The 15,639-nt window shown below is 42.1% G+C and overlaps 1 protein-coding gene across 7 annotated transcripts in view; it reads left to right on the plus strand.

Annotated features, from left to right (window-relative positions):
- GLI3 (GLI family zinc finger 3) overlaps window positions 1–15,639 on the plus strand; it is a 209,277-nt gene that overhangs the window by 139,109 nt on the left and 54,529 nt on the right. For all 7 annotated transcript variants that reach the window (XM_061464657.1, XM_061464660.1, XM_061464659.1 and 4 more), the window contains 2 exons: window positions 1,910–2,056; window positions 11,968–12,169. In XM_061464657.1, the coding sequence (XP_061320641.1) occupies window positions 1,910–2,056; window positions 11,968–12,169 (349 nt within the window). The remainder of the gene's footprint in view (window positions 1–1,909; window positions 2,057–11,967; window positions 12,170–15,639) is intronic.

The raw sequence follows: 15,639 nt of genomic DNA on the forward strand, positions 1-15,639 counted from the left end.
CCCTTCATTTACCCTTCATGCAATACATCATTTAGTAGGCTAATTTTTTATGTTTGAAGAAGGTAGTAAGGAATGATCTTTAAAGAGGACCAGAGCATTTCTCAGCATATGGAACATTCAGTAATTCAATTATGTGCTCGCCGTGTTTTCTGCAGCAGTTCATTTTAAAGTTTGCAGCCAGTGTTATTGTTAGTTAACCCAGACACTGAGGTCAGAAAGCTCAGGAAGCATTTTCAGTGTGTCTGGAAAGATACGATGGTTACCTAGTACAGTAAAACTTTCAACATCAGTGACTCAGTGTGAGTTACTCCTCTCTTAAAATTCAGTCTGAATATTTTTCTTGCCCTTTCACAGAAAGTGGTGGTGGCTGAAGTAGATTGTATTTAATTGAGAGATCCATTTGTAATGTGGAAAAAATGCCAACAGCCTTTAATTTATCTCAGCTCATTTTTTATGCCATTTCCATTCCTTTTTGATGTGCTTTTGTTTTTCTGAACCTTTCCTGAAATAGTTTATATTTAACCTTGTAACATCAAAAGCGCATTCTGCCATTTTCTTTGGTAAAAATAAAGGCAGATTATTATGCACTTAAGAAATCTGTTGCTGAATAAACTTTTCTCCAGACTCCAGTGCCATGTTTACCTCCTTTGCATGTCAGTGTTGATTCTTTGCTTCTCATGTTTGCATTTAGGCTTCGATTCTGTCACCTTAACATGAGTCACCCTTTTTAATAATACTGTGTAATGACAGGTAAAGTTGGTAGCTCAAAGAAATTCAGCTTAAAATTTTGGTTTCATTGAAGAATCAGTTCCTGGGATCAAAGAGAAATCTCATTAAATAACATAAAAGAATACAGAAATAATCTGTTGGGGTGTAGTCCCTTAACCTAAGGCACTTGAAGTGGTTTAGGCAAACTTACTTACCAACTTCTGGTGAGCAAAGCATAAGGAAATCTGAACTGTTTTGCAAGTGGGACAAGCAGAGAGCAGAGGGGAGGGCTGCTCACCTCATGAAATTACCCTCTGTTTACTGTAGCATCTGAAACCTGCCAAGATGGGGTGATACTAAAATTTTGTGGATTTCTGTGTTTGTGCAGAGCTGTCCATTAGTTGATGCATGCTTGGAAACTGCAGGGGAACAGAATGCTCACGTAGTATTCTTAAAGGAGAGAAAGGCTAATATAAGTCGTTATCAGAGGGCTGCATTGCTCATCATCTCGCTTATGGGATTTAGAGCCTATCTGGTTATGTTTGCAGACTCTGTTTGACTCTGCAAACATGCTTTTGTCAGGTACACTTCATATATGAACTTTGAAGGATGGGATGCCCACATTCATTGACTTCAGTCTGTCCTCCCCCAAAAACTGCTCCTATGTTATTCATGGACAAGCAGTATTTGTCCTGAAAACATGCTTTGTCCTTGTTTTCTCCTCAATTTATACACAAAGTGCCACTTTGTGAGCGAAAAATCTTCTGGTCCTCTAAGCAGAGACCCCAGAAACTTAAATGCTTATGGAAGTTCAACCCCGTCGTTACCTTAGGGACAGAATCCTTTGGGCCAGGGATGAGGTAAATGGGAATAAAACTCTAGGGAGGTTTTCCTGCCTTTTTATGTCATTACATAAATCATGCTGGTTTCCATTGCTGTCAGCCTGTCACTTTTTAAGTCACTTAATAATGAATAAAAAAAATATGAGATCACCAAGCTCATTAATATTTTATGCCTTGCTGTTTTTTGAAGGGTGTCTTTGCAGTCTCAGTGGCTGAAATACATTGACCGGCGGTGGCGTACTGCAGATGTTGCATTACATTAAAAATAAACAAGCTGTTTTAATAGCCACCAGCGTGATAAAACTTTCCTTCTTGTTTATCTTACGTCATTAACGGCGCTTTTTATGTTGTGTTTTTAGCTCCACACGCTGGCGTCAGCCCAGCTGAATATTACCATCAGATGGCTCTGTTGGCAGGCCAGCGCAGCCCGTATGCAGACATCATTCCTTCAGCTGCCACTGCAGGAGCCGGTGCTCTTCATATGGAATATCTTCACGCCATGGATAGTAAGTGATGTCTTCTAGACAGTCCTGCAAAGGGAACCACATGGGTTGTTCCTGGCCTGACCCAAAAGGCCTCCATGCAGATAGAGAAGTGGGAGTCAGAGTAAGCTCCTCATGAGGATGGAGGGCCAAAGCATCGATTGCCAAGGATGCAAGGGTTATGTCAAGTCTGAAAGTAAACTTTGAAAATAGGCAGAGGAACTGGACTGCTCCAGAAAACAGGTTATAAATTCAGTTTCCAGCAGGGCTGGAGTGCTTTTGAAAATGTCCTTTTCTGTTCACAATCAGTAACTCACTTTCGTCATTAGGGTGAGTATTTCCCTGATGAGCTCTCTGTTAATAGAAGGTTTACATCTGTGTTTCCATTAGGAGAGCATGCTCCCCTCCTTCTTACGTAGCAGTAGCTGTGCTTGCAAGTTGTGTATCGTAGACTGATAGACTTTGAGAACACTTCCAAAGTGAAGCAGTTTGCTGAATTCTCAAGGGTTCTGACTTAGTTTTCCCTAATATTAAGTGCCTTCTTTACCTACATGAAAATCTTTCAGAGCTCTAACCTGTCCCCTTTCTCTGGAGAAGGAGGAAGAGAGAGCACTCCATTCCAAACTGCTCAGTACTGCTGCTTTTGATCAGCCAGAAGGGATAATGCAGAGCACTCCCCTCTAGTTGTAAGATGCTTACATGCTTTTGGGTATGTACTCCATTCCTTCCAACAAGGGTGTCCTGGGTTCAGCTGTAACAGTTCCTTTTCTCTGTGGCCAATGCTTCTGAGAAAGCTTTTTCCCAATCCGTTACTGTTTTGGCATCAATTTCTTCAGCCTTAACTGACTGCAAAAAACAAAGTTCTTGTTCTCCTCTCTGAGGTTATGGTTCTCCGTGGGATACTTTGCAATCCGTGGGTGCTGTTCCACCTGTTCTCTGAGCATCTGCAATTCAGCCTTTCAGTATATGCCAGTGAGTTGCCTTCCACTGATGTGGTGGAGCATAAATGGTAACCTCCAGCATTGTTCTCTGTGGCCAAAGCTTCTGAGAAGAGTGGTGATGCATGCCTGTGGTCCCAGATGCTCTGGAGGCTGAGCCCACCAGATCGCTTGAGCCTGCTCTAAGGCCGGCATCAATATTGTGAGCCCCAGGGAGCCATACTGATGTGGAGGTTCAAGGTTTAAGGAGGTGTGAACCAGCCCAGGTCAGAGACTGAGCCGGTCAAAGCTCCCATGCTAGTCAGTAGCAGGATCGCGCCTGTGAATAGCCACTGCAACATAGCCTGGGCAACACAAAAGGGACAAGGATTCCTTTTCTGGGGGGTGATACAGTAGAAGAAGTTTTTGAGAAAGGGAAGAAAATAATCCAAATCCTTCTGAAGGCTGGTTTTGCTGTAAAACAGTAAGGTGAAGGGAGCTGCGCAGGAGATTCAATTTTGGGGATTAAAATGGCAGGTCCCCACAGATGTGATCAACAAGGTAACAGCAATGTCTCCACCAACTAATAAGAAAGAAACACAAGCTTTTTTAGGTGTTGTGGAGTTCTGGAGAATGCACATCCCAAATTACAGTCTGATTGTAAGCCCTCTCTATCATGTGACCCAGAACAAGAATGATCTTAAATGGGGCCCTGAGCAACAAGCCTTTGAGCAAATGAAACGTGAGGTAGTTCATACAGTAGCCCTTGGACCAGTCCGGACCGGGCCAGATGTAAAAAATGTACTGTACACTGCAGCTGGGGAGAACGGTCCTACCTGGAGCCTCTGGCAGACTCCAGGTCTCCAGACTCGAGGTCGACCCCTCGGCTTTTGAGTCGGGGATACAAAGGATCTGAGGCCAGCTATACCCCAGCTGAGAAAGAGATACTGGCAGCCTATGAAGGGGTTCGAGCTGCTTCGGAAGTGATTGGCACTGAAGCACAGCTCCTTCTGGCACCCCGGTTGCCCGTGCTGGGCTGGATGTTCAAAGGCAGGGTCTCCTCTACACATCATGCAACTGATGCTTCATGGAGTAAGTGGGCTGCACTAATTACACAACGAACTCGAATAGGAAATCCCAGTCGTCCAGGCATTCTAGAAGTCATCATGGACTGGCCAGAGGGCAAAGATTTTGGAATGTCACCAGAGGAGGAGGTGGTGCGTGCTGAAGAGGCCCCACCATATAATAAACTGTCAGAAAGTGAAAAGCAGTATGCCTTGTTTACTGATGGCTCTTGCCGTATTGTGGGAAAGCATCGGAGATGGAAGGCAGCTGTATGGAGTCCAGTAAGTTGCAGAAACTGCTGAAGGAGAGGGTGAATCGAGTCAGTTTGTTGAGGTGAAAGCCATCCAGCTGGCCCTGGATATTGCTGAACGAGAAAAGTGGCCAGTACTTTATACTGACTCATGGATGGTGGCAAATGCCCTGTGGGGGTGGTTGCAGCAACGAAAGCAGAGCAACTGGCAATGCAGAGGTAAAGTTCCTGTGGTGCACGTAAAGAGCTGGCTGGTGAAGGCAGTCTGGGGTATTCCTGCTTAAGGTAAAGGCAAACCCAGTCATGGGTTTGCTTGTTTGCTTTTGCTCAAGGACCTAGATACCCTTGGTGGGTAATGCGAGAAGATGGGGAAGTCTGATGTGTACCTCAAGGGGATTTAATTCTGGGGGAAAGCAGCCAGTTAGCTCAATTATATGCTGTTGCCTGCTGTATAGCACTTCTGTAGCCCATTAGCTAGATGCCCATTTCCACCACTCTGGGCTTTGAAAAGAAGACATGTACTGTCATGGTCATCATCAGAGAATAAAGTCATGGGAATGCCAGCAGCAACAGCAGCAGAACTTTCCTCAAGACACCATCGACTAACCCTGACTTCCCTTTGATCATCACCCCAACAAAGCATGAACTTTGATGAAACCAGACAAGTTCAGTAGTGACCAGATGAGTCCAGGAGGAAGCAGAGGCAGGACACCTGACCCAAACCAGCCAAAGGGGTATTCCATACCACAGCACATCATACGCAGTATATAAACTGGGGGGAGTTACCTGGAAGGCCCAGATTGCTGGTTGGGTTGGGCTGGGTATCGGTCGGCAGGTGGTGAGCAATTGTATTTTGCGTCACTTGTGTTTATTGGTTTCTTTTCCTTTTCCCCTTTTAGTTTTATGTTCTCTCCCCTTGTTGTTCCCATTATTATTATCGGTGGTAATTCTTATCTCAGCCCGTGGGATTACGTCCTTTCGATTCTTCTCCCCATCCCTCCGGGAGTGGAGGGGAAATGAGTGAGCTGGGCTTAAACCATAACAAAGGGAAATAAAAGATGGTGGTGAGAAATGGTGGTGACTGTTGACTCTTGCTTGGTGCTACAGCGCAATACAATAGCATTAGACCACCTTGTTGTCCCACAGCTTTTTAAAACCTTTGTTAGCATGTTAGTTTCTTCTTCCCTTGCTGTTGGCTGCATGCCATAGCTGCTGATCTCAAGGAGTGTAGGAGTTGGGAGGTTCACCTCTGGAATACGTGGGAATATAGATAGCTACCCCTGCAGAACACGTGCCTGGGAGTGGGAAGTAGTTGGCTGACCAATGATTTTTATGAGAATCAGACAAGACAAATAGTTGTGGAACTGGGCAGAGAAACTAGTGTTATTCTGTTACCTTGATAGTGAAGGATTTTCTAATTCAGTTTCTGTTTTCAGTCTCACTGCGCTAGTAGTGTGCACAGTGATTTTACAGTAATGTGACATACCTTGAACCCACTTCAGAAACGTGATAAACCCACACAAGTAGTCTGGACTTAAACCAGAAATTAATGTGCAGGCTTCAGTGCTTGAAAGCTTAAGAGTATGGTACTTCCTGATGTGGATTTTGAGAGGAATAGGGAGAGATGAGGTACACTGCTAATGCATTTGATGCATGGTAATAAGATCTCGCAGAAGCAGCACATGGTTTGGGTAGTGTTCCAGTTGCACGAACAAATCCATATCTTGTATGAACGGACATGACTTCATTGAAGTAAAAGTATGATAGAATCATAGAATAGTTTGGGTTGGAAGGGACCTTGAAAGGTCATCTAGTCCAATCCCTGTCTGCAGGGTTATGTCATACTTTCAGTGGTGTTGATTCCTGGTGGGAAAGAGTTTCTGAATGCATATAAACAGCAGAACCAAACCACGTATTTGGATGCAGGCTTGAATGAATGAGTCTATTCAGTCTGTAGGAAGATCAATACCCAGGTGTATGCCAGAAAACCTAAGAAAAACAGAAACACTGCAGTGCTCATACAACTAATGATGTTTGTACAAAGGACCTTCATGTGTTAGTAGAGATTGTGTTGCTGTAATCTACATAGAATTACAGCTTTCGCATCCCAAGAGCATTATCACTTCTTATGTTTTGACTTTAGCCCATAACTTCAGCCCATTCATAAAAGGTACCTAAACACTATCTCTAATAAGGATATTTACTGTCACCAGCTTTAGCTACAATATATTTGAGATGTGCTCTTTGTTTTGTGTTCGGTTTTTAAAACTGAGATCACAAATTTGAGATTCATTATAGCAGCAACTTTTCAATTAGGGATTATTTCAGAGTTAAAGACAAAAAAATGTGCAGCACTATTATGCAAATGGGTTATTTTTAAACAGTAAATAGAGAATTAAACTAAGAGTGAATCCTAGTAAGGTCACTCAGCTCACCTTCTGTATTTGATGAGAATGTCAGGCAATAGTTGCTTTTATCTAAATAGAATGTGAAGTTACCCTTTTACTTTGCAAAAACTAATTAAAACTATCTTAACTTGCATGGGTATACAGTAAATTAATTGTCATTAAGTAGGAATTTGAATGTCCTATCATTCATCATGCTAAAGAAAACCCCTTTCTTCTTTGTCAGAATTCTAGATTAGAAACAAGAACAAAACAATTAGCGGGAAGCTGATACTAAGACTTCTTCTTAAAAAACAATGCCCATGTTTGCATTTAACAACAAAGTACAGCGATCAGTGCAAAACAGTGCCATTTGGTTACGTCTTTCTTCTTACGGGTTTGTATAGTGATCTTAAAAGTACTCTTTTGCCTTTGCCCAGTCTTGTCAAAGGAAACAGGAGAGAGATTGGTAGTTTCCCTCATTATCTGCTATCAAATTCTCAGCAAGTTGACTTAACTCAGTCAGAGGCTGCTGCTCATTTATTGCACGCAACAACCAAACAGATACAAGCAAGACATTGTTCTTGTGTGAAGCAAGTCTGTCTCCTAATTGTGTGGTTATACAGCATCTAGCACAGTAATTTGGCATCTCTACCCTCTCCAGTAGTACAAATAGTAATTCTAGCAGCAGCATGCACAGGGCTCAAAAGCATGTTTCATGCAGTTTGTGGCCTTTTGTTTTGCTCTGTGATGCTTGAAACTGATTTCAAGATGGTGATGAGTGGGACAGGCGTTAATCAGAATGTTAAATCTGTCCTAAAGAGCAGACTTCTTGAAGCTGTGAAATTCACTGTCCATAAACTGTCTAATGTATTGTGGAAGAATAAGGCCAGTAGTGTGTATGCTTGATTGTCCTTTTTCCTCATTCTGTCCTGTGTGGCATGAAAAGTGGAACAAAGTTTTCTTGGCTGCTGTAAAGCTTTTCTACAGTATTGCTGGCCAGAATCCCTAACCCAATCTTTCCATCGTCTTGCTTGATCTAAAAGAGTCAGATGTGGTACCTCTCAGTGTAACATGAAAGTAACTAGGAGGGGAGTAGATGGGGGTGATACTGACACTACCATGGTAAAAAAATGATAGTCTTCTGCATTTGATACCTGCATTATTTTCACTTCGGGAATACCTTTTACTCTGCTTTTAAATTGTATTCAGTGGAAGGCAGGCATGTTGCCTGAGGTTTCTAGATTCGCCCTGAGAGTATTAATATCCTCACTCTGATTAACTTTTGCCTGTGTTCACTCAGGATGGGAGGGTTTTTTGTTTTTCAAGAGTACTCAGCATTGACCTACCCCTTTTGGCATTGGAGACACTGATAGCAACCCAGTTGACGTGAAGAATTTGGCTGGCCTGAAGAGTTAATCCAATGTAAGAAGCTTTGGACTGGGTTTGATTTCTGATTTTCAGGCACAGTTGGAGAATGAGGGTGGAGTAGCAAAGCCATTCCTTTTCCTTTCGTACTGATGACAGATTTACCAGTTTGAAAGCTAAGGCAAAACTGATGACAAATGAAGAGTTTTCATGAAGTGAAAACAAAGTTTACACATCTGTGAGCAGAAACCAGAAGGAAAAAGAAAGAAAAGCTTTTAAAAATCAAGCTTTCCTTGTTCATAGCCTTCAACAAAAACTAGTGCCGGGGACAGGTTCAAAGAAGTTTGATTTAAAGGGATGGAATAAAAAAAGGTTTGATGAAGTTTGATTTAAAAGGATGGGATAAATGATACGTGTCTGAAGATTGCCTTATAAATGATTAAGCAAGGCTAAAAAACTTCAACTCAGAAATCAAATTCGTGGGTAAATTTGCTGGATGGCATATTCCATTTTTGAAATTTATGATAGAGATAGATATCTGTTATTTTAGAATTGATCTTCACCCCAGGAGTAAGATCTTTTCTTCTGTCACCTGCTGGATTCTTGTCGTCACACTCAGTCTTTGCTATCAGCTACTGACTTCCTATTACTTTAATGTCTACTCCAGAAAGGTGACATTCCTAACCAAATCTTCACTGTCAGCTTCCGTTCACGTGCTTTGCCAAAGCTGATGGTTTCTTTTATTTTCAGCACTTGTGCAAAGGTAAATGAATTTTCAGTGAATCAGTGCTTCTGCATTTTTGGGGGTTTTAAAGTGGTATCGAGTAGGGAGTGTAATGCATTGGTGAGAGAATAGTGTGAGCAGATGAACATCTCAAGTTGCTAAATAAATACTGAAGTGTTTGCTTTTAAAATAAATGCCTGGGCAAGGCTGAAAACTTCGGTTTGCTATTCAGAGGCACTGACAAATTATGACCTATTCCTTTTTATAGTAACATTCTAAGTAAGACTGATGTTGTGCCAAATTAATGGTTTAGCAAATGTCCTGCAGTGTAACAAGTGGTCAGCTCGTGCTTAAGACTTTTTAGGCATGTGAAACCTAATTAAACCATGAAGATCTGAAAAAACAGTAATTCCATTTAATTGTCTTTTCAGTTTTGAAAAGTGGCCTCCCTTGAAGCCAGTCCCCCTCTCCTGTGGCCAGACTCTTGTCTGCCTCAGCTGTTGGCTTCCGCTGTGAAGCAGAAATACTCTCTTTTTGCAGGAGTCTGTTGGCCCTTAGGACGTTGTTCCCATACCAGGTAGATGGAGGGGATCCATCTCTTCGGGATCGTAAGAGCTTTCAACAGTTGTCAGTAGTGCCTGTTCAGTCCTCTCTGAGATGCAGTCTGGAATACTGATGAGTCTGTTTGTGCGGTTCTGGCGTGCAAAATAAATGGTGTCTAATGGCAAAAAGCAGGAAAACACAACTGTTGTCTCAAGCTTTATTGCCCAGCCTAGCTTCAAAGGAGAGGTACTCAAGTGCTAGTATTCTTAACAACTGCTCCACTTTTTATCAAACCTATGCACCCTTTCTCTAGTTAGCATCCGTAGCCATGAGTCTGTGTTTAGCAGGCTTGTAATGAATTTCCGAAAGAAGTGGAAATCCCTTTGTGGTGTCAGGTTCAAGAATGGACTTCAAATCCATAAGAAGTAATTTTTCAAAAGCATTTCTGCTGGAAGTCACATTTGAAACTGTTCATACATGGTCATCAGCAGCACCTGGCGTCTCAGTTGTAAATACAGATGTTTAACTAGGTGTTACTTATCAAAAGAAAGGGTGCTGTGCTTGTCCTCTCTGAGCATCTCTTCTGGCTTCTTGCTGGCATGATGAGGTCTGTGCCCACCCATTTTAGGAAAACATTATTACGTCCACAGGACCGTAAACTGTTGCTGTTGTATATAGCACACCATTGGGATGGCTGGTAGCAACACACAGTACTGTGATAGCAGTGCTTTCATTTTGCTGGTCAGCGTATGTCTAGCAGGTCTTCCTTGTCCCCTGCTGTTTAACCAGGAACACTGGTACTTGCCTGTCCCCTTGTAAAGCCGCTATAACTGAGTTTATTCACCTATAAAGGACTGAAATTGCATCCTTAGCTGAGGCAAATTACATTACCACTAACTTCAGAGGTGTTCTCATTCATTCTGGCTGAACAGTCAGCAGAGGAGAGGTGTGGATCAAAGATGTAAGTGCGACGTATTACTGTATGTTCTTACCGTGACATGTATCTTGTATTTCCTTATTAAATATGTTGCAGCTTCTTAGAGCTGCTGATTGTTGTTGATTTTTATTTTAGCACAACTGAAAGGCCTCTGCCTTTAAAGACAAAGCACAGCACTAATAAAATATCAAACAGTACAATAGCAAGCTCATAAAAAGGAGATAAAACAGATTACATAAAATAACATAGTAGCTTTTAGGAAGAAATAAATGGCTACACCTAAGTTTTAAATGATGAATCAAGGGCATGAATATTCATTTAAAGACTGAACCAGTATGGGCTAAGGCCTATTGTAGAGACACAACACAAAAGGAAAAAAAACTGTGTTAGCCAGATGGCAAAGAGACTTGACACCCATGTTGGCTAGTTGAGGCCAGTCTAAGCACAGGTTAGGAAGAGGGCTGTAGATGGAGATCTGGTCACACAGTCACAGCAGCAATAAAATGGCAGCGTTTAAGACCAGTAACATGGGTAACATGCACAGAAAGAAGGGCAACCCACTCAGGTGTGTAAGGAAAATGTAATAGCCGATTCTGATCCAGCCCTGTCCTCGGAGTGAGTTTAATTAGAGGCATTTGGGCTGTTCTCCTTGCTAATATTAGGTATACATAAGTTGAAATACCCTGCTGAAAAAATCATCCTGGGCACCAAGATACAAGCAAAAATTAGGAAAGGCAGACCTATAATGGGAGGCTTTTGGCCAACTGTAAATTATTAGCAAGTTACAGAGAATGTCAGGGACTGTAAAGTAAGCATCATACCCAAGACCTGCTGACCCTGGCTGTCAGGAGCGTTAGGACTTAGTCCTTTACTAGAGGTTAAAGGGATTAAAAGGGTAGAAGCAGCAGTATAGTCAAAGGAAACAGTTCAGTACGCAGTGGGGAAGCTAATTCTCTCCTTGGTCTCAGCTGAGATTGAAAATAATTAAATAAAGGGAAGAAATTTAAGGTGATGTATCTTCTGTCAGGACTGCAGAGAGTTGGGGTGACATGGTAAAATAGACCAGAAGAGGTGGAAATTTTCAGAGCAGCACAGAAAATTTAGAAGTGCAATATATATTTATTTAAATCTATATGGCGGCCGTCTCTTTGCTGCTTTGAAAAGTTTAAGTTCTAAAGTCCTAGGCTCCTGTACACCCCAACACAAGAGTATAGTGGGATCCTGGACTAATTCAGATAAAGCCTACTGTTTCACAGTCTAATGGATCAAGTATCGACCAGGCAGAATTATGGTCCACACAGGAAAATCTGCCTCTTCATTTCTACATTGTATTTTACAATTACAGCTTTGGCTGTACGTATGAAGTGATGCGGCTTTGGGTTTGCAGGTAGCCCGGATCTGAACCACTGTCTCATTGCTCATGGTTGAATTAATGATGTGAATGTCTAAGAAGCCATCAGATTCATAAATCACAAGAAATGAGAGGGATAACTCATAAAAGTCTTTTCCTTTTGTTTAGCAATTTATCATTTTGCTTGCACATTAATAAACAGAGCTCCCCTGAGGTAAGCCACAGGAAGACAGATTTTTCTTCCTAATTTTCCTCAATCGTAGCCAGTATATCACAAGTGGAGAGAGTAGGCTTGTCACAGCATGTTGGTGTCTTGCAAGTCCCTTTACCCATCACTGATAACAAATAAATGCGATTAAGTACCCTGGTGGATAATTATTTGTGTTTACATAACAGGCGCCAGGTTTCCAAGTCCAAGATTGTCAGCTAGACCAAGCCGGAAGCGCACGTTGTCCATATCCCCCCTATCTGATCACAGCTTTGACCTTCAAACCATGATACGAACATCTCCAAATTCCTTGGTCACAATTCTGAATAACTCTCGTAGCAGTTCCTCAGCCAGTGGTTCTTACGGCCACTTATCTGCAAGTGCAATAAGGTAAGAACAGCATTTTCTACCTCTATTATATATTCTCGTTTACATGTTATGCACGCAAACACAAAGGTGAATGTGTACTCCCATCTTCAAGCAGTTGTTGTGTTTTTATGACTATGTGTATTTTGAAGTTTCTATAGTATATGTTCACTGTAGCTTAAAGTAAAAAATACTTTCCTTCTTCTTGCTCAGAAAGGTAACCACAAGGGCATATTATTGTCCAGTGCAGGTAACGCTCTATCTGACCACAGTAATGGTGTATGTGTCCTCAGGAATCTATTTTCAGAGAAGCCTCTCCAGGATGGGTTTGTGACTTAAATCACTTGGATTCTTATGGCCATATAGATATAATGGACAGTGAAATATTCCTGCATTGCAGTTATCAGAGGGTAAAGCACAGACGTGTGGTACTTTTCAACTAAAATGTTTGGTCAGACTTTCTCGGTATTTATCTCCAAAGATAAATGCTGTGGCTAAATTACCTGTTCTTTTCTGTACCAAGGAAGTACTGTTATCACCCAGTGCCATCAGAAATGCTGGGATTTCCACTCGGTCACTCCACTTGCATGTGCAAGGAAACAGCTAAAAATGGCTGTTTTGGAGGTAAAAAAGCAGAATACCAAGGGTAGGTTGGGCAGAAGTTGTGCAGGAAAGGGGAGTAAAGAAGGCACAAGGAGAGGAGACAAAAGCAAGAATGTCAAAAAAGAAAATGAAGAGAAACAGCAATAAAAAGGAGTGCAACTGCAGAACATTCTTGTATTTGTGACAGTGTTATATGTTAACTGAAAAAAAGCTCCTTCGGTGTTCCACAAAGAATTCCCCACCTCCCCAAAGTCTCAGAAAATATTGGTTTTGCATTTGTGGCACTCAGACAAAGAGTACAGCTGGTCCCTGGCTTAAAAGCAGCCTCCACCTTCAATTTGCAATGAGGCAAAGGAGCAAGTCCCCACAGCAATTTCTTGAGATCTAAAAGACCCATTTTTGGCAAGGCTCAAACATACCTCTCCGGCAAAAATGACACAACTTCAAAACCCGGCTATGGGGATTTGCACTTACGGAGAAAATGGGGCACACAACTGGTGTGTTAGAAACCACGGGCCTGCCAAACTTTGGAAGTGACAGCACTGTAAATATTTGGTATTAGTTTAAGTGCTGTTGGGGTTTTTTAAGCATTTTGTTTAAATAGTAGTGCTTCATAGCCCTGATGTACTTGAATAGCTGTATAGTATTTCACAGGTATGATATCATAGCTCTGCAATACGTCTCTGCAATCTGTGTAACCACAGGCCCAATTATGAAGCTCCATAATGTGCAATATGATTTATGTCAATAGCTGGCAGCAGTTTTGGACCACATCTGTTAAATACATGTGCTTTGTGGAGGTGTATTGTGCCTTTGATTAAGATGGGATAGCACTTTAATTGCTAACCTCCTTTTCCATCGCTTGTAACTTTGGTAAAGCAAATAGTGCATGGAAACTGGCATGATCTCTACAGTGAAGTAAGTAAGTCTTCCCTCCTTTTCCTCTCAGCTGGAAGTGGTTGGTATGTGTTTTTGACACATAGAATCACAAACCTAAGGGCCATCCCTGCAGACCCAGAGCTGGATGAATAGGTTTGTTGAAGGCAGTTGTGGAACTGGAGTGAGTTTTAGGAAGAGACTGATTAAGGATGCTAAGGGGTAGAACAGTGAGTCTTGTGAACTGAAGAAAGCAAGGCTTGTGTGCCTGAGCCTATGGCTGGCTGAAGCTTTTATCACTTCCTGGTCATGCTTTCCAGGAATGCATAATCAAAAATTTCACTTGAAATTGAATTAATAATGTTTTTTCTTTTTGATAAGAGTATACGTGTTCAACCTGAAAAGTTGGAAATGCACATCTCCATTCTTCCCAGGGCAAAGGAGAGAAAGGGAGAGAGCAATAGCTCTTTCTTCAGTTCTGCAACTGGCCTCTGTTTGGTGCCATGTAATTTCTCCCGTGTGAACCTGTCTATAAAAGAGTTACACCAAAATAAACAGTGATGTAAGGTATTAAACCCAAGCCACATTTCATTGCTTTAATAAATTGCAAGACTAAATAGGAACAAGACTATGAATAAAACGTAATGTGTTACAGTTCACTGTACTGTAAGTAATGCATTCAGCACGAAAACTGCTGTACTGTACTGTGCCATCAATCCGCAGGTTCATCCTGTTTAATATCTTGTCTGCAACAGTGATGAATCCTAGAAAACACTTGTCCTAGTGTAAAATCCCAGCTTCTGGAAGCTTGCAGGTAAATTTCATAGAGCTTGCTGGAAGAAAATGGTACAGTTCAGCAGCCCACTAGATGGAATTGGAGACAGGAGGTTTACATATTTTAGGCAACATCAGTAGCATTAATGTAGCATTGCACAATTCTACTTTTAGATCTTGTGTCCAGTCACTTTGAAGTTAGCCCAAATAGTTTGCACTTGGCAGCATTTTTCATGGCAGATACCTATCTAATGCTGAGTATTTCCAAAAAGCATCAGCAAAGTTATGGATTTATCAGAAGAAAGTTAGGGAAGAAGAGTCTAAAAGACCTCTTGCTACCTTTTGCTAGTAAAAGACCTCTAAAATTCACCAGGAATGTTTCCTTGATGCCATAGATATGATCTTGCTGTCCTTGGGAAATTGTCCCATTCAGCCAAGTGATAAAAGCCCTTAGGAGGGGCATGTGTTAAATAGCCTAAGCATTCAGCATGTTCCAGTCCAAGGCCCGTAGACAGGAAAGAGGACCTTTCCCTGCAGCTGCAGCTCTGGTTAATCTGGTACCTCTTCGGGATGCATGTGGATGCTAAGCTGCCTGCCCAGCCATAACAGCCTTGTGAAAAAGAAAACAGTCTTCAGGGGAGACAGGGGTCAGAGCCGGAGCTGTCCAGGTTAAGTAAGCTGGGACCAAATGCTTTTATATAACACAACATAGGGTTGCACTAGGAGAGAGAAAAAGCTGCAGAATAAAGCATGCAGAAACCAGTCATTAAGGAGAATGAAGGTACTGCCCTCTTGTGATTGTGCTTTGATACCATCTTTAATTTCAGGGTTGCACAGTATTTTTTTGCATGGCCCCTGCCTGCTTCAGTGCTCAGGCTGAACATCCTCTGTGCATCAGTCAGAGCTACAGGACCCTGCCTCACTGCAGAAGAGGAGGGAGCCTCTTACCTGGTAGTTTGCTGCCTGAAGAACAGACCCTGCTCTCGAAACACAATCCCAGCCTGATGATGGGCAAAGTGAACTAGTTAGAAGCGACCACCAGGCTCATACAGTTTCTCTTTTGGACGTCTGGACTGCTACTCTTAATGTATCAGAGGAGCTGGGTTGCTCACAGATACGGCTTGAAGTTGCTTCACTATGAGGGTGGTGAGGCACTGGCACAGGTTGCCCAGAGAGGTTGTGGCTGTCCCATCTCTGGCAGGAACCAGGTGATCTTTAAGGTCCCTTCCAACCCAAACTGT

This window comes from Pezoporus flaviventris, unplaced genomic scaffold (assembly GCF_033815535.1).
Source record: "Pezoporus flaviventris isolate CSIRO_AGI_PZ_B2104156 unplaced genomic scaffold, CSIRO_AGI_Pfla_v1 ptg000037l, whole genome shotgun sequence".
Taxonomy (NCBI): Eukaryota; Metazoa; Chordata; class Aves; order Psittaciformes; family Psittacidae; genus Pezoporus; species Pezoporus flaviventris.